Raw genomic sequence first — 27,062 nt, 5'->3', positions numbered from 1 at the left:
ATAGAGAAGGGGTAGAAGAATGCAGAAAACAAATGGAGATAAAACAACAAGGATTAGTCAAGTTAGGCCGTCTTCTAACATGTACGTTTGAGAGTATACTATAAGTACTGTATACTGTTTAATATAACCAGCAGGGACCAGGTAGGCCTGTACTAATATAGTATAGTACTAATATTACCAGGCAGGCCATGGTCTATACAATATAGTATATTAATATAGTAATATAGTATTAATATTACCAGGGTAGGCCGTGGTCTATATAATATAGTAAATAATATCGTACTAATATTACCAGGCAGGCTTTGGTCTATATAATATAGTAAATAATATTGTACTAATATTACCAGGCAGGCTTTGGTCTATATAATATAGTAAATAATATTGTACTAGTATTACCAGGCAGGCTTTGGTCTATATAATATAGTACTAATATTACCAGGCAGGCTTTGGTCTATATAATATAGTATAGTAATATAGTACTAATATTACCAGGCAGGCCATGTTCTATATAGTACAGTAATATAGTACTAATATTACCAGGCAGGCCATGGTCTATATAATATAGTAATATAGTATAGTAATATAGTACTAATATTACCAGGCAAGCCATGGTCTATATAATATAGTATAGTAATATAGTACTAATATTACCAGGCAGGCTTTGGTCTATATAATATAGTACTAATATTACCAGGCAGGCTTTGGTCTATATAATATAGTATAGTAATATAGTACTAATATTACCAGGCAGGCCATGTTCTATATAGTACAGTAATATAGTACTAATATTACCAGGCAGGCCATGGTCTATATAATATAGTATAGTAATATAGTATAGTAATATAGTACTAATATTACCAGGCAAGCCATGGTCTATATAATATAGTATAGTAATATAGTACTAATATTACCAGGCAGGCCGTGGTCTCGGCCCCGCTGCAGGTTGAGGGCACCCAGGTCTAGTGGCATCCCACCCTGGGCTTGGAACAGCCTCTCAGTTAGCTCCTCAACCATCATCTGGCCTGGCATCTGGAGCTTGGCTGGGGAAAGGAGGAGGCCACGCAGCACTGGGTCTATACCACCTGAGAGAGGTGGGAGAGAGGTGGGGGAGAGGGAGGAGAGAGGTGGGGGAGAGTAAGGGGAGAGAGGGGAGAGAGGTGGGAGAGTGAGGGGAGAGAGGAGAGAGGTGAAAAGAGGTGAGGGAGAGAGAGAAGAGAGGTGGGGGAGAGAGAGGTGGATGAGCGAGATGAGAGAGAGGTGGATGAGAGGTGGGGAGAGAGGCGGGGGAGAGAGAGGCGAGAGGTGGTGAGAGAGGGAGGAGAAGTGGGAGAGAGAGAGGAGAAAGGTGAGGGAGAGAGGTGAGAGATGTGGGAGAGAGGCGGGGCGAGAAAGGAGAAAGATGAGGGAGAGAGGTGGGGGAGAGAAAGGAGAAAGATGAGGGAGAGAGGTGAGAGATGTGGGAGAGAGGTGGGGGAGAGAAAGGAGAGAGGTGTGGGAGAAGTGGGAGAGAGAGCAGAAAGATGAGAGGAGAGAGAGATGTGGGAGAGAGGTGGGGGGAGAGAGGTGGGGGAGAGAGATGAGAGAGGTTTAATAATGCAGACATATGTTGACTTCCATCAATGTAATTGTCTGCATCATTTCCAATCCCCCATATATACAGTGCATTCAAAGTATTCAGATGCCTTTACTTTTTCCACATCTTGTTACATTACAGCCTTATTCTAAAATTCATTAAATCTTTTTTTCCCCCTCATCAATCTACACACAATACCCCATGATGACAAAGCGAAAAACAGGTTTTTAGAAAATTTAGCAAATGTATTAAAAATAAAAAACATATATACACACAGGTATATACAGTTGAAGTCAGAAGTTTACATACACCTTAGCCAAATACATTTAAACTCAGTTTTTCACAATTCCTGACATTTAATCCTAGTAAAAATGCCCTGTTTTAGGTCAGTCAGGATCACCACTTAATTTTAAGAATGTGAAATGTCAGAATAATAGTAGAGAGAAATATTTAATTGAGCTTTTATTTCTTTCCTCACATACACTCAATTAGTATTTGGTAGCATTGCCTTTAAATTGTTTAACTTGGGTCAAACGTTACGGGTAGCCTTCCACAAGCTTCCCACAATAAGTTGGGTGAATTTTGGCCCATTCCTCCTGACAGAGCTGGTGTAACTGAGTCAGGTTTGTAGGCCTCCTTGCTCGCGAACGCTTTTTCAGTTCTGCCCACACATTTTCTATAGGATTGAGGTCAGGGCTTTGTGATGGCCACTCTAATACCTTGACTTTGTTGTCCTTAAGCCATTTTGCCACCACTTTGGAAGTATGCTTGGCGTCATTGTCCATTTGGAAGACCCATTTGCGACCACGTTTTAACTTCCTGACTGATGTCTTGAGATGTTGCTTCAATATATCCACATAATTTTCCTACCTCATGATGCCATCTATTTTGTTAAGTGCACCAGTCCCTCCTGCATCAAAGCACCCCCACAACATGATGCTGCCACCCCTGTGCTTCACGGTTGGGATGGTGTTCTTCGGCTTGCAAGCCTCCCCCTTTTTCCTCCAAACATAACGATGGTCATTATGGCCAAACAGTTCTATTTTTGTTTCATCACACGAGAGGACATTTTTCCAAAAAGTACAATCTTTGTCCCCATGTGCAGTTGCAAACCGTAGTCTGGCTTTTTTTATGGCGGTTTTGGAGCAGTGGCTTCTTCCTTGCTGAGTGGCCTTTCAGGTTATGTCGATATAGGACTCATTTTACTATTGATATAGATACTTTTGTACCTGTTTCCTCCAGTATCTTCACAAGGTCCTTTGCTGTTGTTCTGGGATTGATTTGCACTTTTCGCACCAAAGTACGTTCATCTCTAGGAGACAGAACACGTCTCCTTCCTGAGCTGTATGACGGCTGCGTGGTCCCATGGTGTTTATACTTGCTTACTATTGTGTGTACAGATGAACGTGGTACCTTCAGGCATTTGGAAATTGCTCCCAAGGATGAACCAGACTTGTGGAGGTCTACAATTTTCTGAGGTCTTGGCTGATTTCTTTTGATTTTCCCATGATGTCAAGCAAAGAGGCACTGAGTTTGAAGGTAGGCCTTGAAATACATCCACAGGTATACCTCCAATTGATTTAAATGATGTCAATTAGCCTATCAGAAGCTTCTAAAGCCATGACATAATTTTCTGGAATTTTCCAAGCTGTTTAAAGACACAGTCAACTTAGTGTATGTAAACTTCTGACCCACTGGAATTGTGATACAGTGAATTATAAGTGAAATAATCTGCCTGTAAACAATTGTTGGAAAAATGACTTGTGTCATGCACAAAGTAGATGTCCTAACCAACTTGCTAAAACTATAGTTTGTTAACAAGACATTTTTGGAGAGGTTGAAAACGAGTTTTAATGACTCCAACCTAAGTGTATGTAAACTTCTGTCTTCAAATGTACATAGGCGTACAGAGGCCCATTATCAACAACCATCACTGCTGTGTTCCAATGGCACGTTGTGTTAGCTAATCCAAGTTAATAATTTTAAAAGGCTAATTGATCATTAGAAAACCCTTTTTGCAATTATGTTAGTACAGCTGACAACTGTTCTGATTAAAGAAGCAATAAAACTGTCCTTTAGACTAGTTGAGTATCTGGAGCATCAGCATTTATGGGTTCGATTACAGGCTCAAAATGACCAGAAACAAAGAACTTTCCTCTGAAACTCGTCAGTCTATTCTTGTTCTGAGAAATGAAGGCTATTCCATGCAAGAAATTGCCAAGAAACTGAAGATCTCGTACAACGCTGTGTACTACTCCCTTCACAGAACAGCGTAAACTGTCTCTTATCAGAATAGAAAGAGGAGTGGGAGGCCCCGGTGCACAACTGAGCAAGAGGACAAGTACATTAGAGTGTCTAGTCTGAGAAACAGATGCCTCACAAGTCCTCAACTGGCAGCTTCATTAAATAATACCTGCAAAACACCAGTCTCAACGTCAACAGTGAAGAGGTGACTTCAGGATGCTGACCTCCTACGCAGAGTTGCAAAGAAAAAGCCATATCTCAGACTGGCCAATAAAAACAAAAGATTAAGATGGGGAAAAAGAACACAGACACTGGACAGAGGAACTCTGCCTAGAAGGCCAGCATCCCGGAGTCGCCTCTTCGCTGCAACTCCCCAACGGAGGTGAAGGTCGAGTCATGCGTCCTCCGAAACATGACCCGCCAAGCCACGCTTCTTAACACCCGCCCATTTAACCCAGAAGCTAACTGCACCAATGTGGCGAAGGAAACACCATTCAACTCACGACTGATGTCAGCCTGCAGGCGCCCGGGCCACCACAAGGAATCGCTAGAGTGCAAAGAGTCAAGTAAAGTAAAGCCCCCCCGGCCAAACCCTCACCCGGGTCTGTAGTTCCTTAGACCGCTGCAGGAGGCCTATAAACATATTCTATTCTTATTTACAATAAAAGTGACTCCAAAATGACACAATACATTATTTACCATTAATTTCTATTGGGCACAAAATAATCTGAAACACATCCAAAACAAACAGCAAATGCATCCAACAAATTTGCTGTCAGAAGCTTGATGTAGTCATTGCATGCTATGAATATGGGACCAAATACTTGGTCCTACTTTAATACACATATAAGTGATTTTGGCCCAATACGTTTGGTCCCCTAAAATGGGGGGACTATGTACAAAAAGTGTTGTAATTTCACTCTATTTTGATCAAAATAGCCTCAAATTAAAGCTGACAGTCTGCACTTAAACCTCATAGTCATTGTATCATTTCATACCAAAGTGCTGGAGTACAGAGCTAAAACAACAACAATTAAATTCCATATCCCAATACTTTGGAGCTTACTATATATGTGGTGGTTTTACTTACTTTTGTTTAGTGCACTGATTTTAATTCTCTCCGGGTAAAACAAGAGCTTCTGCTAAAAACAGTCGGGCCAGTTTCCCGGACCCAGATTAAGCCTACTGCTGGACTAAAAACCTATTTCAAATGGATATTTTCTATTGAGAAAACTTTTTAGTCCAGGACTAGGCTTAATCTGTGTCCGGGAAACCGGGCCCTAATATAAAATGTCTCACCCTCCTGTACGACCCTCCAGGATGCAAAGAGGGAGTGGTGTAGGGGCAGAGGTGGGTGCTGCGGGGCGAGGCTGTACCCGGGCCCCAGGCGGGCCACCATCGGCTGCACGGTGACGTGGGCAAAGCGGAAGGCGGCGGCTGAGAAGACGTTAGCGATGCTGGGGTCAATCTCAGGGTCGTAACCCCTGTACGGAGGCATCAGGAGGGAGGTGGGGGTCTCACCCAGGACCCTGGGCAAGTAGTGCTCCCAGGTCAGTATCTGAGGGAGGAGGAGATCAGGGGTGAGGCAGTATTCTTACTTTAGGTCCGTGTCACTGTCTGCAATACAGAAAACAGAAAGCACGACACCAACTCCATCATCACTTGTAGGCCTGATAACCAACTGGCGTTGTGGGGCGAGGACAACAACCTCTCCCTCAACGTCAGCAAAACAAAGGAGTTGATTGTTGACTTCAGGAAACAGAGGAGGGAACATGTCCTGATCCACATCAACGGGACTGCAGTAAAGAGTCAGACTTTTAAAGTTCCTCGGCGTCCACATCACAGAGGACATGACGTAGAACAACAAAACCACGACTCTTGTCAAGAGGGCGCAACAGCGTCTCTACTTCCTAAGTTGGCTGAATAAATTTGGCATGCCACCCCGGGTCCTCTCCAAATACTACTGCTGCACCATCGAGAGCGTCCTGATCGGTTACATCACGGCCTGGTACGGGAATTGCTCTGTCCACAACAGCAAGGCCCTCCAGCGGGTGTTGAAGACAGCCCAGTACATCACTGTGACCATGCTCCCGCCCATCCAGGACATCTACTCAAAGCAGTGCCTGAGGAAGGCCTGCAGCTCCCCCCCCCCCTCAGCCACGAGCTGTTCTCTCCCTTACTGTTGGGCAGACAGTACCGGAGGATGAGGTCTGATACCAACAGACTCAGAGACAGTTTCTATCTACAAGACATCAGACTGCTGAACACTTGAACTGGACTGACCACCTGCTCTGATTCTCACACACATCATAACTGTTGCTACCAGACTCTTAATATGATTGATAAATACTGCACAATTTAAACACTTGCCCCTCAATTCCCCCTTCCCCAAACACATGTAAATACAGACCCTCGAAATTGTGTCTTCCTGTATTATACTGATGCTAAAGTGATTATTCTATTCTACTGAGGCATTTACTTTATGTTCCTATTCTTATCTTGTATTTCTATTTGTTGTTGTATTGTCCAGAAGGAACCTGCAAGGAAGCATTTCGTTGGACGGTGTATCCCGTACATACAACGAATAAACAATAGGCAGCAAAATAAACAGAGAGCAAGTAGAAGGGGACACGGAGCCGTATCACCTAGAACCCAGACCCTGGAGGAGGCTTCATCTGTCTGGAAAACAGAAGCACCTAGAACCCAAACCCTGGAGGAGGCTTCATCTGTCTGGGGAACAGAAGCACCTAGAACCCAGAACCTGGAGGAGGCTTCATCTGTCTGGAAAACAGAAGCATCTAGAACCGCATCTAGAACCCAGACCCTGGAGGAGGCTTCATCTGTCTGGGAAACAGAAGCATCTAGAACCGCATCTAGAACTCAGACCCTGGAGGAGGTTTCATCTGTCTGGGAAACAGAAGCATCTAGAACCCAAACCCTGGAGGAGGCTTCATCTGTCTGGGAAACCAACCAATAGTGTGTCTACCTGGTGGACAGCCCCCATGATCTTCCTGGCCTCCTGGTACAAGGTGTCTGGGCTCCAGTGAGCGTTGAGGAGGTGCAGCTCTCTGACCAATCTGTTGTGTTCTCTCAGGAACAACGTGTGGAGTGCTATCATCCCCAGGTGCTCATTGGCCCGTGAGTCACCTAGACAACAGAAAACAGGAAGTTTGACCCATAGACATACAGTTACTAGAAGGAAGAGCTATCAAGGTGCTCATTGGCCCGTGAGTCACCTAGACAACAGAATACAGGAATTTTGACCCATAGACATACAATAAATAGAAGTATCGGTCTGTTACATGTTATGACCCAGTATTGGTCTGTCACATGAATGAAACAAAACGGTAATGATTAATTAATGATGCTAAATCAAGCAAATATAACTTGTCTGTGTATAGCCGTATATAAGACAACTGCTGGGTCTTCCCCGGCAGAGCTCCTGATTGACATGTGTACTATGGTGCATTGAGTTGGTTGGAACCTGTTCAGCGCACTGACAATAAACTATAATTCATATTAAGATTGACTCTGAGTGTCCCTGGTGTTGAACTTCTACCACGATCTTTAACCTGAGGTCTGCTACAGTACAACTACCAAGGGTCATAGAAATTGTTCAAAGGTTTTGAAAACATTTCTAATAAATACAATATCATTTAGATATTGACTGAATGATAGAGCATAAAACATTTTACTGGCCTAGACATTATAATGAATGGAGTTCAGGGATTTTGAATAGTTTGTGTTAAAACAAAGAAAATTATGTGTGCCTCATTTGCATAAACATATTGGATTATTTGCATATATATCAATTAATTAACATAAATTATGTAACAGGGCTGCAAACCACCAAACACTTGTTCTGTCTACCCTACCAGCACTCAGCTGCAGTGTCTAGACTGCCTCATTAATTACTGTTGTTGCCACGTTCTGTTGCATAATTCAGCAAGTGTGTCAATAGCAGGACACCCTCTGATAAAAAAAATAAAACATTTAAAAAATGTACACTCATCAAAATAAAAGCTATCTTTCTACTCTTTCTTGTGGTGTTAATGTCGAGACAGTGCGTTAAATCCCTGACTAAGCTTTAGCGTTCATACAGATTCAACTGAAAGACAATGTATCTTATTGAGCCCATGTCAGCCATTACCGGGGTGTGTTTGACAGGTCATTGCGAACATTTCCGCGGTGGTAACGCAAACGGGGGAAAAACATCAGGCACAAGCAAGAGTACGAAAGAGTCACAGGAGTAAAATGAAAGCAATCAATCCAGCGAGATTTAAAGTGATAAGTGGATTTTGCATCCCTCGAACACAGGAAATACTGCTGAAAAAGACAGACCCTCAGGTGGGCGGGGCATGCACGTTGCTATAGAAACATTCTGTATCTAGGCACACAGTTTATAGCAGCAGATAACTAGGTTGTTACTGTAAAGCACTTTGTGGGAGATGTTGTAAAAAGGTCTTTAAACATGTTTTTGTTTGATTGATTGATTGATTGATGGATTGTAACATACCTGCTTGGAAACAGGATGTGATATTCTCCTGTTCTGTTGATGCAGTAGCAGATGTGTCAGAGGCACTTGTGGCTCCGGTGGAGTTGGCCCCAGACCCGCTTCGTGGCCCACAGGGATCCAGGCGTCCCTGTAGGCGAGGCAGGTAGGGCATGTAGGCGAGACCCTGGTCTGAGGCCTGGTCATTGAGGGCCAGAAGACCCAGTGGAGAGGAGAGGTTCCTCAGGGCCGCAGCCATGGGGGAGGAGCTACCGTACACCATACTGGCGTCCACGAATGAGGTGATGGCGTTCAGTTGCTCCCGGTGATGGTGGGGTGTGGCCCCGGTGAAGGCTTCGCTCCCGACACAGCTGGGCGCCGAGCGGAAGAAAGGCATGCAGCTCTGTATACCAGTACGAGGGTCTGACAGCGGGATCTGGGGAGAGGGGAAGGAAGGTAAGCAGCTCTGTATACCAGTACGAGGGTCTGACAGCGGGATCTGGGGAGAGGGGAAGGAAGGTAAGCAGCTCTGTATACCAGTACGAGGGTCTGACAGCGGGATCTGGGGAGAGGGGAAGTGTGTGTGCGTGTCACTTTACACTGAGTAGATTCGGAGCAGGAGAGAATTAGACTGGTCAGAAGTAGCTATTTAAAGCTCCAACCAGCAGTTAAAACAATTTAAAAGGGTTTCTCCCAGCCCCTGTTTTGGTAAAAAGATGAGGGATGGAGGCTGGAGAAATGTAACCACAGAGCTATGGATGCAAAGACTGACCATTCATGATATCAACATTATAGTTTTAATCATGTTGGAGGCTATTTAGTGTTTGTTTAGGGATGGTTCGAAATGTACAAAATGGGGACCTGGGGGAAAATAGGGGGGCGGGCCATGCTTTTTCAATTTCAGTCAGGGGGCAGGGTTTAGTGTGGTTTTAGGGAGGGCCATATAATTTGCAATTGATGAAATGTCTATATTTCCGTGATTTAGTTGCTTAGTAGCCATTATATGGATGTCTTCCCAATGCCGACCCTCATCTCTGAATCTCCGCTGGGTGCGCGATATCAGTTGTGCCTATAGGATATTAATAAATGTGGTCTCAATCAAATGATCCCATACTTTATTTTAATAAATAACAACAATATGTTTCGTTGCCCATGATGAAGCTATTTATCAGAGTTATTGACGTCACAAATAAGCCAGATTCAAGTAACTTACATTGTGGTGCTGAGACTTAAAGCGGCAGAAGCTGCACAATCAATCAGAAATGGACAGATCACGGTCTGAAAGTAACCATAATTCATTTCTACCGTCTTCGTTTTAATTTGACTTTACTAACAACAAGAGGGCTTTGTGTTGCAGCCTATTTAAGAAATAGGAGGTAGGCCTGCCTACCTGTTTGACAGACAACATTATAGGTATATTATAGGCTATAGGCTGCTATATCCATAGATTTTGTCGGTCAGTTCTTCCACCCACCATGCACTCTTTAAATAGCTTACCGCCGTGTCAATTAACGGCTCGGTGTGTTAAGTTAAAATCAGAACTCAAATTGACGGGGTATGTGAGGATATGCCATAGGCCTGCCTACCTTTTGTTAAAGAAAATGGCAAAAAGCATCGATCTACCCTTTGTTAGCTTAAGATTTGATGAAAATAAAATGGATCCAGCACTTTAGTCTGTGATGCTTAATACTAGAAACAAGCTGTAAAAAAAAGCAGGAAAGATGTGACTCCGATGAATGTAAGAATATCATTGGTTTGTCTCTATGACATTCAGAGGCTGAGCTACAATCTTCTATAGTCGAGAAGACAACCATTTTACTTTGCGAAGTAATCTAATTCTGTCGCTATCATTTTTGTAATATGGAAGATGTTTTAAACCCAGACAACTTTTAGGTGAAACACTTGTGACCCACTGAGCAAAGATGTAAATTCAACATCCATTCCACGTTGGTTCAACATCATTTTCATTTAAATGTTGGGTTAAAGCCACGGAAGAGTAGCAGCAGGGTAAAAGCTTACTTTTCTTTTTGTTTTGGGTAGGTAGACCTACTCAGTCTAGGCTGGAAAAGTAGGCCTATGAGAAGTTTCTCTCTGTCCATTATTAGCTGCTAATTAGTGTAGTGAAAAAGATCCTGCTCGGGTCTCCAGTCATGTAAACTTATGTAGAATTGCATGAAATTAAATGCGTTTATAAAAGGCTACTTGTACTCGGACCCGCAAATACAAAATGGTAGATTCATGCAATGCCTTTATTATAAAGGAGATCTTTCCCCGCTACTCTTGTCCATGGTGGTCTGCGAACCAACAACCTTCTGGCCCACAGCCCTGCCCCTTGCCCGCTATAGAACGATGAACAGTTTCTAAATAACGTACACACCCTTTCATTTACTTTGTTTACAAACATTGAAGAAAAACAAATGTATATTTCAGGGTTCTGATGGAGTGTGACAGTTGAACTAAACTCATGAGGCATTTATTTATAAGTTATATTCTTCAACAATCAATGGGTACATATCATTCATTTATAAGTTTAAAAAAAATGTATGGTCCCGTGTGGCTCAGTTGGTAGAGCATGGTGTTTGCAACGCCAGGGTTGTGGGTTCGATTCCCACGGGGGACCGGTACGGAGAGAAAATGTATGCATTCACTACTGTATGTCGCTCTGGATAAGAGCGTCTGATAAATGACTAAAATGTAAATGTAAAATGTATGTAGCAATTGCAGACCGCCCCATAAAACGGAATCATTGTTACAGAATTAAAAGCAAAACCTGCTAGTAGAGCACAGCGCTTGTTAAGAACAGTGCCAGCAAAGCTAATTTCAAAATCTAAGAGTGTTGGGAGGGGAAGGTGGGTTAGCATGAGGAGGGGAAGGTGGGTTAGCGTTAGGAGGGGAAGGTGGGTTAGCATTAGGAGGGGAAGGTGGGTTAGCATTAGGAGGGGTAAGTGGGTTAGCATTAGGAGGGGAAGGTGGGTTAGCGTTAGGAGGGGAAGGTGGGTTAGCATTAGGAGGGGAAAGTGGGTTAGCATTAGGAGGGGAAAGTGGGTTAGCATTAGGAGGGGAAAGTGGGTTAGCATTAGGAGGGGAAGGTGGGTTAGGAGGGGAAGGTGGTTTGGCATTAGGAGGGGAAGGTGGGTTAGCATTAGGAGGGGAAAGTGGGTTAGCATTAGGAGGGGAAGGTGGGTTAGGAGGGGAAGGTGGGTTAGGAGGGGAAGGTGGGTTAGCATTAGGAGGGGAAGGTGGGTTAGCATTAGGAGGGGAAGGTGGGTTAGCGTTAGGAGGGGAAGGTGGGTTAGCGTTAGGAGGGGAAGGTGGGTTAGCATTAGGAGGGGAAAGTGGGTTAGCATTAGGAGGGGAAAGTGGGTTAGCATTAGGAGGGGAAAGTGGGTTAGCATTAGGAGGGGAAGGTGGGTTAGGAGGGGAAGGTGGGTTAGCATTAGGAGGGGAAGGTGGTTTGGCATTAGGAGGGGAAGGTGGGTTAGCATTAGGAGGGGAAAGTGGGTTAGCGTTAGGAGGGGAAGGTGGGTTAGGAGGGGAAGGTGGGTTAGCATTAGGAGGGGAAGGTGGGTTAGCATTAGGAGGGGAAGGTGGGTTAGCGTTAGGAGGGGAAGGTGGTTTGGCATTAGGAGGGGAAGGTGGGTTAGCGTTAGGAGGGGAAGGTGGGTTAGCGTTAGAAGGGGAAGGTGGGTTAGCGTTAGGAGGGGAAGGTGGGTTAGCGTTAGGAGGGGAAAGTGGGTTAGCGTTAGGAGGGGAAAGTGGGTTAGCGTTAGGAGGGGAAGGTGGGTTAGCGCTAGGAGGGGAAGGTGGGTTAGCGTTAGGAGGGGAAGGTGGGTTAGCGTTAGGAGGGGAAGGTGGGTTAGGAGGGGAAAGTGGGTTAGCGTTAGGAGGGGAAGGTGGGTTAGCGTTAGGAGGAGAAGGTGGGTTAGCATTAGGAGGGGAAGGTGGGTTAGGAGGGGAAAGTGGGTTAGCATTAGCAGGGGAAGGTGGGTTAGGAGGGGAAAGTGGGTTAGCATTAGGAGGAGAAGGTAGGTTAGCGTTAGCAGGGGAAATCAAAGGAATATGGACTGCAGTGATAAGAGAAGATGGATAGTAAAAACAGACGAGTGTGAGAAAGAACAGAGTAAAAACAGACGAGTGGGAGAAAGAAGGAGCAGAAACAGAACCAGCTGGGTCACATGACAAGGTGGGGCAGGTGTACTTCACCTGTAAAGGGAAGCAGGGAAGATGTAATAGGAAAATAATTGCATTTATATTAGCGCTTGGCTTTTCCACCAGGTGCTCAAAGCACTTTCCATAGTAAGGAAGAGGTGCACCTGCTTCATGGCTTTTGTCAGTCTGTATCCTGTTGCTCTGTTCTGGACTTGTCTGTGTCTCTGTGTCTCTGTTGCTCTGTTCTGGACTTGTCTGTGTCTCTGTGTCTCTGTTCTGGACTTGTCTGTGTCTCTGTTCTGGACTTCTCTCCTGCTGATTTGTTATTTGTTTTTAAATTATTGCATTGTTTTTGTAAAATGTGTAAAGACCTTAACTACACTTTCAATAAATTGTTATTGATTTGATTTGACCTGTAGCTCTATAGGGAAGCAGGGAGTGCCTCACCTGTATAGGGAAGCAGGGAGTGCCTCACCTGTATAGGGAAGCAGGGAGTGCCTCACCTGTATAGGGAAGCAGGGAGTGCCTCACCTGTATAGGGAAGCAGGGAGTGCCTCACCTGTATAGGGAAGCAGGGAGTGCCTCACCTGTATAGGGAAGCAGGGAGTGCCTCACCTGTATAGGGAAGCAGGGAGTGCCTCACCTGTATAGGGAAGCAGGGAGTGCCTCACCTGTATAGGGAAGCAGGGAGTTTCTCACCTGTATAGGGAAGCAGGGAGTGCCTCACCTGTATAGGGAAGCAGGGGGTGCCTCACCTGTATAGGGAAGCAGGGAGTGCCTCACCTGTATAGGGAAGCAGGGAGTGCCTCACCTGTATAGGGAAGCAGGGAGTGTCCCGGCTGCATGTGCGGGTGCAGTCGGCCCCGGTCCTGAAGGCAGCTGTGCTGGGACTCTGAGGGGTCAGAGCGAAGTCATGGTCGATCCACTGACCCCATTCCACCAGCAGGTGGGACAGAGATGAGTCCAGAGAGATGTTCTCATTGTGGGTGTAGAGAACGTCCTGGGATACCAGGCGCACCTGGAGGGAGGTGGGAGGAGAGGAGGAGAGAGTGAGAAGGGTGAGGTTATTACAGTGAGTTTGGTTTTACAGCTGACGTAGAGTAAAATGACAGAGCAAACATTCCGTGTTGAACAGAGGCTTATGATGAGGCTTATGATGCAGTGCACTATATAGGGATACTGTAGCCAGAGATAGGATAGGACTCTTACCAGTGCAGGGTGTAATAGATAGGATAGGACTCTTACCTGGGGCAGGGTGTAGTAGATAGGATAGGACTCTTACCTGGGGACAGGGTGTAGTAGATAGGATAGGACTCTTACCAGTGCAGGGTGTAATAGATAGGATAGGACTCTTACCTGGGGGCAGGGTGTAGTAGATAGGATAGGACTCTTACCTGGGGCAGGGTGTAGTAGATAGGATAGGACTCTTACCTGGAGCAGGGTGTAGTAGATAGGATAGGACTCTTACCGGGGTCAGGGTGTAGTTATAGGACTCTTACCAGGGGCAGGGTGTAGTAGATAGGATAGGACTCTTACCTGGGGACAGGGTGTAGTACTTTGACCTCTTTCTCCCCTCTCTCTCCAGATGAAATCTCGCGTCTTGTGACGGCCGGCCGCCCAACAACCTGCCCGCTTGACCCTATCCCATCCTCTCTTCTCCAGACCATTTCCGGAGACCTTCTCCCCTACCTCACCTCGCTCATCAACTCATCCTTGACCGCTGGCTACGTCCCTTCCGTCTTCAAGAGAGCGAGAGTTGCACCCCTTCTGAAAAAACCTACACTCGATCCCTCCGATGTCAACAACTACAGACCAGTATCCCTTCTTTCTTTTCTCTCCAAAACTCTTGAACGTGCCATCCTTGGCCAGCTCTCCTGCTATCTCTCTCAGAATGACCTTCTTGATCCTAATCAGTCAGGTTTCAAGACTGGGCATTCAACTGAGACTGCTCTTCTCTGTGTCACGGAGGCTCTCCGCACTGCTAAAGCTAACTCTCTCTCCTCTGCTCTCATCCTTCTAGACCTATCTGCTGCCTTTGATACTGTGAACCACCAGATCCTCCTCTCCACCCTCTCCGAGTTGGGCATCTCCGGCGCGGCCCACGCTTGGATTGCGTCCTACCTGACAGGTCGCTCCTACCAGGTGGCGTGGCGAGAATCTGTCTCCGCACCACGTGCTCTCACCACTGGTGTCCCCCAGGGCTCGGTTCTAGGCCCTCTCCTATTCTCGCTATACACCAAGTCACTTGGCTCTGTCATATCCTCACATGGTCTCTCCTATCATTGCTATGCAGACGACACACAATTAATCTTCTCCTTTTCCCCTTCTGATAACCAGGTGGCGAATCGCATCTCTGCATGTCTGGCAGACATATCAGTGTGGATGACGGATCACCACCTCAAGCTGAACCTCGGCAGGACGGAGCTACTTTTCCTCCCGGGGAAGGACTGCCCTTTCCATGATCTCGCCATCACGGTTGACAACTCCATTGTGTCCTCCTACCAGAGTGCTAAGAACCTTGGCGTGACCCTGGACAACACCCTGTCGTTCTCCGCTAACATCAAGGCGGTGACCCAATCCTGTAGGTTCATGCTCTACAACATTCGCAGAGTACGACCCTGCCTCACACAGGAAGCGGCGCAGGTCCTAATCCAGGCACTTGTCATCTCCCGTCTGGATTACTGCAACTCGCTGTTGGCTGGGCTCCCTGCCTGTGCCATTAAACCCCTACAACTCATCCAGAATGCTGCAGCCCGTCTGGTGTTCAACCTTCCCAAGTTCTCTCACGTCACCCCGCTCCTCCGCTCTCTCCACTGGCTTCCAGTTGAAGCTCGCATCCGCTACAAGACCATGGTGCTTGCCTACGGAGCCGTGAGGGGAACGGCACCTCCGTACCTTCAGGCTCTGATCAGTCCCTACACCCAAACGAGGGCACTGCGCTCATCCACCTCTGGCCTGCTGGCCCCCCTACCTCTGAGGAAGCACAGTTCCCGCTCAGCCCAGTCAAAACTGTTCGCTGCTCTGGCACCCCAATGGTGGAACAAGCTCCCTCACGACGCCAGGACAGCGGAGTCAATCACCACCTTCCGGAGACACCTGAAACCCCACCTCTTTAAGGAATACCTAGGATAGGATAAAGTAATCCTTCTAACCCCCCCCCCTAAAAGATTTAGATGCACTATTGTAAAGTGGTTGTTCCACTGGATATCATAAGGTGAATGCACCAATTTGTAAGTCGCTCTGGATAAGAGCGTCTGCTAAATGACTTAAATGTAAATGTACATAGGATAGGACTCTTGCCTGGAGCAGGGTGTAGTAGATAGGATAGGAGTCTTACCTGGGGCAGGGTGTAGTAGATAGGATAGGACTCTTACCTGGGGCAGGGTGTAGTAGATAGGATAGGACTCTTACCTGGGGCAGGGTGTAGTAGATAAGATAGGACTCTTACCAGTGCAGGGTGTAGTAGATAGGATAGGACTCTTACCTGGGGCAGGGTGTAGTAGATAGGATAGGACTCTTACCTGGGGACAGGGTGTAGTAGATAGGATAGGACTCTTACCTGGGGACAGGGTGTAGTAGATAGGATAGGACTCTTACCTGGGGACAGGGTGTAGTAGATAGGATAGGACTCTTACCTGGGGCAGGGTGTAGTAGATAGGATAGGACTCTTACCTGGGGCAGGGTGTAATAGATAGGATAGGACTCTTACCTGGGGGCAGGGTATAGTTATAGGACTCTTACCTGGGGCAGGGTGTAGTAGATAGGATAGGACTCTTACCTGGGGGCAGGGTGTAGTAGATAGGATAGGACTCTTACCTGGGGCAGGGTGTAGTAGATAGGATAGGACTCTTACCTGGGGCAGGGTGTAGTAGATAGGATAGGACTCTTACCTGGGGGCAGGGTGTAGTAGATAGGATAGGACTCTTACCGGGGGCAGGGTGTAGTAGATAGGATAGGACTCTTACCGGGGGCAGGGTGTAGTAGATAGGATAGGACTCTTACCTGGGGCAGGGTGTAGTAGATAGGATAGGACCCTTACCGGGGGCAGGGTATAGTTATAGGACTCTTACCTGGGGCAGGGTGTAGTAGATAGGATAGGACTCTTACCTGGGGCAGGGTGTAGTAGATAGGATAGGACTCTTACCTGGGGACAGGGTGTAGTAGATAGGATAGGACTCTTACCTGGGGACAGGGTGTAGTAGATAGGATAGGACTCTTACCTGGGGACAGGGTGTAGTAGATAGGATAGGACTCTTACCTGGGGCAGGGTGTAGTAGATAGGATAGGACTCTTACCTGGGGCAGGGTGTAATAGATAGGATAGGACTCTTACCTGGGGGCAGGGTATAGTTATAGGACTCTTACCTGGGGCAGGGTGTAGTAGATAGGATAGGACTCTTACCTGGGGGCAGGGTGTAGTAGATAGGATAGGACTCTTACCTGGGGCAGGGTGTAGTAGATAGGACTCTTACCTGGGGCAGGGTGTAGTAGATAGGATAGGACTCTTACCTGGAGCAGGGTGTAATAGATAGGATAGGACTCTTACCTGGAGCAGGGTGTAGTAGATAGGATAGGACTCTTACCTGGAGCAGGGTGTAGTAGATAGGATAGGACTCTTACCGGGGGCAGGGTGTAGTTATAGGACTCTTACCGGGGGCAGGGTGTAGTTATAGGACTCTTACCTGAGGCAGGGTGTAGTAGATAGGATAGGACTCTTACCTGGGGCAGGGTGTAGTAGATAGGATAGGACTCTTACCGGGGGCAGGGTGTAGTTATAGTAGGTGTGTTCAGGGTCCCAGCCCCTAGGGACCCCTCTGACGTCCTCGTACTCTGGGGGGAGCCAGCGGGAGTACGGGGTATTGGCTGCACCCCACTTAGGGTGCTGTCTGGAGAGGGTTGACAACATGGGTAACATACACAAACTACAAGTCATGTCAAATCAAACACTCATTTCCTTTTTACACTGTAGTTTCAATCTGAACCCTACTGGCTGGACGTTGTCTTTTCACACTGAAGTTTCAACCTTATCCCTACTGGCTGGACGTTGTCAGGCAGACAGAGCGAGAGAAAAAGAGACAAGCAGACAGCCAGAGATCTGTCACAACATCCACAGAAGGTGGCGCCTCTCCCCGGTCGGGCGGCGCTCGGCGGTCGTCGTCGCCGGCCTACTAGCTGCCACCGATCCGTGTTTCTGTGTCTTTTGGTTATGTCTGTTTAGTCTGCACCTGTTTTGTGTTAGTCATTAGTGGGGTATTTAGTTTGTCTGTTTCGTTTGGGGATTTGTGCGGGATTGTTTATTGTGTCACGCCTTTTGGGCACGTAGGGGTTCATTGCATTTTCCATTTTACGCTGCGTGTTTTAGGCATTAGGGTTGCTGGGCATTAGGGTTGCTGGGCATTAGGGTTGCTGGGCATTAGGGTTGCTGTGCATTAGGGTTGCTGGGCATTAGGGTTGCTGGGCATTAGGGTTGCTGGGCATTAGGGTTGCTGGGCATTAGGGTTGCCGGGCTGCGTCCCTTCCTTTGGTATTTTGGAGCTGTTCTCCTACCTTATTATTGTGCACCTTGCCTTGTTGCGGCATTTTTTCAAAACTATTAAAACATGTGTTTCACGGACCTCAGTCTCCTGCGCCTGACTTCACCCCTCCTGCTATCCAAGTGTATCGTGACAAGATCAAATATAATTGTATTTGTCACATGCACCAAATACAACAGGTGTAGACTTTACCGTGAAATGCTTACTTTACGAGCCCTTTCCAACAATACAGAGTTAAAAAGTCCATAAAAAAATACAACATTTGAAACAAAAATAAGGAAATAATAACAATAAAATAACAATAATGAGGCTACATACAAGGAGTACCGGCACCGAGTCAATGTGCAGGGGTACGACAGACAAGGTAGACAGACCTGTTGTTGCACTCCCCGGTGAATGAGCGGTAGCGTTCAGACAGACAGCCAGTCTTACAGAGGGGTCTCTGCATCTCAGAGGAACAGCCTGTAGCCTGCAGTAGAACCTGCATATCCTCCTCACTCAACAGGTCTGTTGGGGGAGATTGACACACAACCCAAACCGTACTGCTGACTCAAACCATACTGTGTTTTCTGACATAGTTCCAGCAATTATGGTAACAAGGCCAACACAGCTCGGCCCGAGTCAGGTCGGCTCTGTAGTATATGTGTAATATGATAGTTCAGTACCAGGTAGACTGGACTGGGTTATGGGTTAGACAGTACCAGGTAGACTGGACTGGGACATGGGTTAGACAGTACCAGGTAGACTGGACTGGGACATGGGTTAGGGTTAGACAGTACCAGGTAGACTGGACTGGGTCACGGGTTAGAATTAGACAGTACCGGGTAGACTGGACTGGGCCATGGTACTGGTGTAGACCATCTCTCTGATCAGTTCCACTGTATTGTCCAGCAGCTCAGCGGCGCTGATGTGCCTCCTGGTCTGGGGGCCGATCTGTTTGAACTGGGCTAGGAGGTCGCTGGGTCTCAGAGCACCCTCCGACAGAGATGTCTTCACTCTGGAAGGACAGAGGATAGTACCCATATTATCAGACAGACAGGCAAGCAGATGAACAGGCAGGCAGGCAGGCAAATGGACAAGCAGGCAGATGAACAGACAGGCAGGCAGATGGACAGGCAGGCAGATGAACAGACAGGCAGGCAAATGGACAGGCAGGCAGATGAACAGACAGGCAGGCAGATGAACAGACAGGCAGGCAGATGAACAGACAGGCAGGCAAATGAACAGACAGGCAGGCAGATGAACAGACAGGCAGGCAAATGGACAGGCAGGCAGATGAACAGACAGGCAGGCAGTTGAACAGACAGGCAGGCAGTTGAACAGACAGGCAGGCAGATAAACAGACAGGCAGGCAGATGAACAGACAGGCAGGCAGATGAACAGACAGGCAGGCAAATGGACAGGCAGGCAGATGAACAGACAGGCAGGCAGTTGAACAGACAGGCAGGCAGTTGAACAGACAGGCAGGCAGATGAACAGACAGGCAGGCAGATGAACAGACAGGCAGGCAAATGGACAGGCAGGCAGATGAACAGACAGGCAGGCAGATGAACAGGCAGGCAGATGAACAGACAGGCAGGCAGATGAACAGACAGGCAGGCAGTTGAACAGACAGGCAGGCAGATGAACAGGCAGGCAGATGAACAGACAGGCAGGCAGATGAACAGACAGGCAGGCAGATGAACAGACAGGCAGGCAAATGGACAGGCAGGCAGATGAACAGACAGGCAGGCAGATGAACAGACAGGCAGGCAGTTGAACAGACAGGCAGGCAGTTGAACAGACAGGCAGGCAAATGGACAGGCAGGCAGATGAACAGACAGGCAGGCAGATGAACAGACAGGCAGGCAGATGAACAGACAGGCAGGCAGTTGAACAGACAGGCAGGCAGTTGAACAGACAGGCAGGCAGATGAACAGACAGGCAGGCAGATGAACAGACAGGCAGGCAAATGGACAGGCAGGCAGATGAACAGACAGGCAGGCAGTTGAACAGACAGGCAGGCAGATGGACAGGCAGGCAGATGAACAGACAGGCAGATGAACAGACAGGCAGGCAGGCAGATGAACAGACAGGCAGGCAGATGAACACAGGCAGATGAACAGACAGGCAGATGAACAGACAGGCAGGCAGATGAACAGACAGGCAGGCAGATGGACAGGCAGGCAGATGAACAGGCAGGCAGATGAACAGACAGGCAGATGAACAGACAGGCAGGCAGATGAACAGACAGGCAGGCAGATGAACAGACAGGCAGGCAAATGGACAGGCAGGCAAATGGACAGGCAGGCAGTTGAACAGACAGGCAGGCAGATGAACAGACAGGCAGATGAACAGACAGGCAGGCAAATGGACAGGCAGGCAGATGAACAGACAGGCAGGCAGTTGAACAGACAGGCAGGCAGTTGAACAGACAGGCAGGCAAATGGACAGGCAGGCAGATGAACAGACAGGCAGGCAAATGGACAGGCAGGCAGATGAACAGACAGGCAGGCAGTTGAACAGACAGGCAGGCAGATGAACAGACAGCCAGGCAGATGAACAGACAGGCAGACCCTAATTGGTAAATAGCATTTCTCTTTTCATAGACATTAACATGGCTTTTCACAAATAATCTGATCAATTTACTGAGGATAGTCCTGCTATTGGCTCACCTCTCCTTGGTGTGGGCGTAGGCAGCAGTAGTACGTTCTAAAGCCCTTTTCAGAGCCTCCTCTACCAACGTAGAGCGCAGATAGGAAACCCCTGGAGATGATGCAATACAATGAATAACCCATGGAACTCTTTATGCCTTGGAATGAGTCAAGGAGTAGTAGCCCTTTATAAACAGATGAGTTTATTACTAACCCAGAGCGTTGCGTAACAGGCAAGCAGCTGCACGCAACGTGTTTCAGGGTACGTTCCAATACTCTCACAATGCTAGCAACATGTACTCAAAGTTCTGCACCACCTGGTGGCGCGCATGTCTAATTACATTAATAACCACATCGCAACACTTATAGTGAGTGCATATACATTTTAAGATACAAAATGTTCCAGAAAACTGTCTCTAACCAGGTTTCTACCCGACCTTTTTGTGCGCGTAAAGTACACATTTGGAGTCACGCATTGACATGTGTGGCATTCAGCTGTGTGGTCATCCCACTACAACTCGTCGGGAAAGCACACAGTTTATTAAACTACAAGAATAAATAAATGATGATGAACTTCACAGAGGTGGTGAAAGTGCAAGGTTGTGAGCTTGATGCTCCTTTCCAATAAATTATTATTTTGGTGACCTGGGGATCGATGCTTAACAAATACAATTATATTTAGCTTTTATCCATAATGTAGACTAGCCGAACCGCACTGCATCGGTTGTTGGCTAGAGCGAACGCGCCAAGAACCAGAGTGGGAACATTTGCTTTTTAATGCAACAGTTTCGGAAGTGATAGAGTGGAAAATGCGATGGAAACACATTTTGAATTTCAGATATCTAAACATGAAAGCATGAAAACTTAAGCAGAAAATGTGTTTTTTTTTCTGTGCAATATGTCATCACACAATTATAAAAAAAATTTAAATCAGCAACAAACCCGTTTGCTCCACTGCGGATTTTAGAATATTAGCATGAAAATCTGTCACCATTTGGATGGAAACCTAGCTAATGACACTGATCAATAATAACTGATATGAAACTAGCCTTTGTTATATTGGAGGACATAATCGGTTCCCAACAATCCCTTTAACTTTACAACAGATGATCCGATTATCAATTCTTGTCATAAACATGGATGACCCCCTTTTTAAAATGTCTTATAATCTCATGACAATATGAATTGTTCTCAACAGGCCATTTAACACACAGTACAGTGTACCTGAGTCATTGTGAGCTAGCTCGGTTGGTGATACTTGGTGAGGTAGACAGCAGAGCAGAGCTAGAGACAGAACACAGTACAGTGTACCTGAGTCATTGTGAGCTAGCTCGGTTGGTGATACTTGGTGAGGTAGACAGCAGAGCTAGAGACAGAACACAGTACAGTGTACCTGAGTCATTGTGAGCTAGCTCGGTTGGTGATACTTGGTGAGGTAGACAGCAGAGCTAGAGACAGAACACAGTACAGTGTACCTGAGTCATTGTGAGCTAGCTCGGTTGGTGATACTTGGTGAGGTAGACAGCAGAGCAGAGCTAGAGACAGAACACAGTACAGTGTACCTGAGTCATTGTGAGCTAGCTCGGTTGGTGATACTTGGTGAGGTAGACAGCAGAGCTAGAGACAGAACACAGTACAGTGTACCTGAGTCATTGTGAGCTAGCTCGGTTGGTGATACTTGGTGAGGTAGACAGCAGAGCAGAGCTAGAGACAGAACACAGTACAGTGTACCTGAGTCATTGTGAGCTAGCTCGGTTGGTGATACTTGGTGAGGTAGACAGCAGAGCAGAGCTAGAGACAGAACACAGTACAGTGTACCTGAGTCATTGTGAGCTAGCTCGGTTGGTGATACTTGGTGAGGTAGACAGCAGAGCAGAGCTAGAGACAGAACACAGTACAGTGTACCTGAGTCATTGTGAGCTAGCTCGGTTGGTGATACTTGGTGAGGTAGACAGCAGAGCTAGAGACAGAACACAGTACAGTGTACCTGAGTCATTGTGAGCTAGCTCGGTTGGTGATACTTGGTGAGGTAGACAGCAGAGCAGAGCTAGAGACAGAACACAGTACAGTGTACCTGAGTCATTGTGAGCTAGCTCGGTTGGTGATACTTGGTGAGGTAGACAGCAGAGCAGAGCTAGAGACAGAACACAGTACAGTGTACCTGAGTCATTGTGAGCTAGCTCGGTTGGTGATACTTGGTGAGGTAGACAGCAGAGCAGAGCTAGAGACAGAACACAGTACAGTGTACCTGAGTCATTGTGAGCTAGCTCGGTTGGTGATACTTGGTGAGGTAGACAGCAGAGCAGAGCTAGAGACAGAACACAGTACAGTGTACCTGAGTCATTGTGAGCTAGCTCGGTTGGTGATACTTGGTGAGGTAGACAGCAGAGCTAGAGACAGAACACAGTACAGTGTACCTGAGTCATTGTGAGCTAGCTCGGTTGGTGATACTTGGTGAGGTAGACAGCAGAGCAGAGCTAGAGACAGAACACAGTACAGTGTACCTGAGTCATTGTGAGCTAGCTCGGTTGGTGATACTTGGTGAGGTAGACAGCAGAGCAGAGCTAGAGACAGAACACAGTACAGTGTACCTGAGTCATTGTGAGCTAGCTCGGTTGGTGATACTTGGTGAGGTAGACAGCAGAGCAGAGCTAGAGACAGAACACAGTACAGTGTACCTGAGTCATTGTGAGCTAGCTCAGTTGGTGATACTTGGTGAGGTAGACAGCAGAGCAGAGCTAGAGACAGAACACAGTACAGTGTACCTGAGTCATTGTGAGCTAGCTCGGTTGGTGATACTTGGTGAGGTAGACAGCAGAGCAGAGCTAGAGACAGAACACAGTACAGTGTACCTGAGTCATTGTGAGCTAGCTCGGTTGGTGATACTTGGTGAGGTAGACAGCAGAGCAGAGCTAGAGACAGAACACAGTACAGTGTACCTGAGTCATTGTGAGCTAGCTCGGTTGGTGATACTTGGTGAGGTAGACAGCAGAGCAGAGCTAGAGACAGAACACAGTACAGTGTACCTGAGTCATTGTGAGCTAGCTCGGTTGGTGATACTTGGTGAGGTAGACAGCAGAGCTAGAGACAGAACACAGTACAGTGTACCTGAGTCATTGTGAGCTAGCTCGGTTGGTGATACTTGGTGAGGTAGACAGCAGAGCAGAGCTAGAGACAGAACACAGTACAGTGTACCTGAGTCATTGTGAGCTAGCTCGGTTGGTGATACTTGGTGAGGTAGACAGCAGAGCAGAGCTAGAGACAGAACTAGCTGGAGACCCTACAACAACAAGACATGTGACATAAAAACAATGACATAGAGGTAGTCTGAGAACCCAGAACCACATTTTACACAGTCATAAGATCAACATAGAGCTGGTCTGAGAACACAGAACCACATTTTACACAGTCATAAGATCAACATAGAGGTAGTATACTTTCAGATCAACATAGAGGTAGTCTACTTTCAGATCAACATAGAGGTAGTCTACTTTCAGATCAACATAGAGGTAGTCTACTTTCAGATCAACATAGAGGTAGTCTACTTTCAGATCAACATAGAGGTAGTCTACTTTCACGTCCATTTATATTGCCTTAAAATATTGGAATGGAAAGAAGGTAAATAAGGTAGAAGGTGACGTCCAGCCATATATATAAAAAAAGAATCCTTACCATGGGTGGCATGTCCATCTATCTGTTAGTGCAGGTCTCCAAAAGAAGCAGGTCAGAATTAGGCATCAATCAGTGTTCATTTGAAGGTGCTGGTGATTGAAACGGCTGTGTCATTTAGTACCATACAGACTTAATAACCTAAATGCATGTTTATGAGGCCCGAGTTAATAATATGTACCTTAAAGGGCGCTGCTAAGCATTGCGAGTTGTAATCAACAGGTGTGTGTGTGTGTGGCATGTCTTCCTTAAGCAGGTGAAGTTGACTCTTTTATACTCTGGCAGCACAGTCAACAGGTTGTGTGTGTGTGTGTGTGTGTGTGTGTGTGTGTGTGTGTGTGTGTGTGTGTGTGTGTGTGTGTGTGTGTGTGTGTGTGTGTGTGTGTGTGTGTGTGTGTGTGTGTGTGTGTGTGTGTGTGTGTGTGTGTGTGTGTGTTCATTAGGAATGCCCAGAATCCACTTATCAGTGTGTCTGGTGACAACCCCTCAACATCAATGAACTCTCTGTCGGGTCTTGTTGACCAGAACCATTCGAACTCTTATTGCAATCCGAGAGCGGATAGATTCTTCTCAGCATTCAACCATTTTGTCTATTGAGTCAATAGCTAGAATTCATCTACAGTATGCTTTTTTTTTTAAACAAAAAAAACCCAAAACATTTACAATCCATATTTTTGTTGTTGTTGTTTCTTTATGACATGAAGAACAGCGACATTACGAAGCATTTTGTTAAAGATACCTGTATTTAAAAACATCGTCTTAAAAAGTTTCCTCAAGCACCAGTTTTTGGATTATAATCTCTAGATTAAACAGAACCATACAGATCTGTCAGGTGAGGAAGGCACAACTCCAGTGCCATGTGTTCATTAGAGGCTGTACAGATCTTTTTCTCTCTCTCTGGATTCATTAACGGGGTATGAAGGACACTTGTCTTAGAGAACGACTCAACGGACCAAAGGGGCAGTAGTTTTCTTATACATCTACATGTAATAGCTATAAATCCCACTGCAAAGAATCAGAAAGCAATACTTCTAGGTGCTGATTTGACTCTTTCAAAAAAAGGCAGCTGTAATTCCGATCAGGATAAACAGCATGGAATGTAACGGTGACATCATCCATATTATTCCACAGTTTTCAATTTTAAATAAAGTCCCGTCTATCTGTTCGCCCGTCTCTCTGTTCTAAACACTGAGTGTCAGTGTCTTCAGTGGCTCTGCCCAAATGTCGAAACCTTTGAATCTGATTGTCACTAAGCCAGGGGGCTTCCAATGACACGACCAGGTGGGCAAGACAGGACAGGAGGAGATAGGAGATGAGTGAGTGGAGAGGATTATGCAAAGGACAGGAGGAGAAGGAGAGATAATATGACTGTTTTTGGAAGATCAAGCTCCTTTTTTTTTTTTAGGTCAATCAAATTTGTTCAATTGAAAATGTAATGTTTTATTTTTGAGACATTCTTTTAGAAGGACATCAAGATACAGCAGCAACTTTTGTGTACTTTCTCTCTCCCTCATTCCTCCTAGTTGTATCTCTTTCTCTCTCCCTCGTTCCTCCTAGTTGTATCTCTTTCTCTCTCCCTCGTTCCTCCTAGTTGTATCTCTTTCTCTCTCCCTCATTCCTCCTAGTTGTATCTCTTTCTCTCTCCCTCATTCCTCCTAGTTGTATCTCTTTGATGTTCCAGGTGTGGATTTATCAGGCACCGTTTCACGAGAAAACAAAGGCTCATCTCATTCCAGTGTTATTAATACGATCTATAATGACAGTACTACCAACACAACAACTTCAACAACATGCACAAGAGACACTGTGCATGTGTCGTTCACTTCTTCCACACACGGCAACATGAAAACATCCATTTATCCTGGAGGGAGTAAGCCTTTCTCCCATTTTTAAGCGTTCTTTAAATAAAGTTTGATTTGTAATAAAAACAGTCCGTGGATCAGATCATCATATATTTTATTATTCACATTAAATATTATATTAATAGATTAGAGCATTTCAATAAAATTATATTTTCACAATTGTCTTCAAAACAATTCATTCAGGTGCTTTATAACCACGTTGCAGTAGTTTGATCCAAGGAGGAGATGTCGTTGATAACAAAGTCAGATATACCATCATCAGGTTTGAAAATGCATCCGAGGACCTTACAATTCAAAAACAATACTTTCAGATTATTTATAGATTAATCCCATATTTCTTCGGTAAGGCAGGGTTTTGGCAACTATAAAATAGTAACAACTTAAATACAGTCGTCTGTCTTGACTGTAACCAGGTCAACCAGAGTCGCATTCTAGAATGTTGGTGCGGAGTAGAACTCAGGAATGGTACAACATAAATTATTAGAGCCCAGTTTAAAAAGTAGTTAGTAAGCATTGTGGTCACATTAAGGGTAATTTAACTTGTTCTGGATGGCTCTGGATCAGATCAGGGCTAGGGTCAATTTCATTTCAATTCAATCAATTAAATTGCTTTTCAATGTGGATAACTGGAATTTAAATTTCCGTTTAACTGCCTGAATTGGAAATGGAATTGACCCTAACATTGCTCCCCATAGCAGTTGTCCGTAATAGTTGTTCTAAATGGCGTTGGTTGAGGACCCGCTAGGCGCGTTGGTTGGTGTTGTCTCGCTAAGCATGCTGGGACCAGAGGAAGCGATCACAGCGCTCCAGCATGGTCTGGATCAGAGCCCTGGGGTAGACAGGAAAAAGAGAGGAACATTAGTATCATATGTGTTTTTTGTATAACCTTGTGTTGTCTACGGCCCTA

The 27,062-nt window shown here is 46.1% G+C and overlaps 2 protein-coding genes and 1 long non-coding RNA gene across 3 annotated transcripts in view; all 3 read right to left on the bottom strand.

Moving 5' to 3' along the window:
• The window catches only part of epx (eosinophil peroxidase), a 30,744-nt gene extending 9,874 nt beyond the window's left edge, over positions 1–20,870 (bottom strand). Inside the window, exons 1-10 of the mRNA XM_029751874.1 lie at positions 20,839–20,870; positions 20,646–20,736; positions 18,813–18,988; positions 18,366–18,498; positions 17,214–17,343; positions 13,270–13,476; positions 8,334–8,871; positions 6,804–6,964; positions 5,117–5,375; positions 912–1,082 (exon numbers count right to left, since the gene is read on the bottom strand). Of these exons, the coding sequence (XP_029607734.1) occupies positions 912–1,082; positions 5,117–5,375; positions 6,804–6,964; positions 8,334–8,871; positions 13,270–13,476; positions 17,214–17,343; positions 18,366–18,498; positions 18,813–18,852 (1,639 nt within the window). The 5' untranslated portion in view covers positions 18,853–18,988; positions 20,646–20,736; positions 20,839–20,870. The remainder of the gene's footprint in view (positions 1–911; positions 1,083–5,116; positions 5,376–6,803; positions 6,965–8,333; positions 8,872–13,269; positions 13,477–17,213; positions 17,344–18,365; positions 18,499–18,812; positions 18,989–20,645; positions 20,737–20,838) is intronic.
• Positions 20,871–23,338: 2,468 nt separating this feature from the next.
• On the bottom strand, positions 23,339–24,528 carry LOC115191564 (uncharacterized). The gene is made up of 3 exons (XR_003877737.1): positions 24,475–24,528; positions 24,297–24,332; positions 23,339–23,904 (listed from the first exon to the last, which is right to left on the bottom strand). It is a non-coding gene; the product is annotated as an uncharacterized LOC115191564 (long non-coding RNA).
• Positions 24,529–26,232: 1,704 nt separating this feature from the next.
• Positions 26,233–27,062, bottom strand: part of hps5 (HPS5 biogenesis of lysosomal organelles complex 2 subunit 2) — a 38,274-nt gene continuing 37,444 nt past the window's right edge. The window contains exon 21 of the mRNA XM_029752058.1: positions 26,233–26,984. Coding sequence (XP_029607918.1) covers positions 26,924–26,984 — 61 coding nt within the window. The 3' untranslated portion in view covers positions 26,233–26,923. The remainder of the gene's footprint in view (positions 26,985–27,062) is intronic.

The sequence above is a fragment of the Salmo trutta genome, chromosome 4 (genome assembly GCF_901001165.1).
Source record: "Salmo trutta chromosome 4, fSalTru1.1, whole genome shotgun sequence".
NCBI classification, from domain to species: Eukaryota; Metazoa; Chordata; class Actinopteri; order Salmoniformes; family Salmonidae; genus Salmo; species Salmo trutta.
This window is presented reverse-complemented; position numbering and strand designations above follow the sequence as displayed.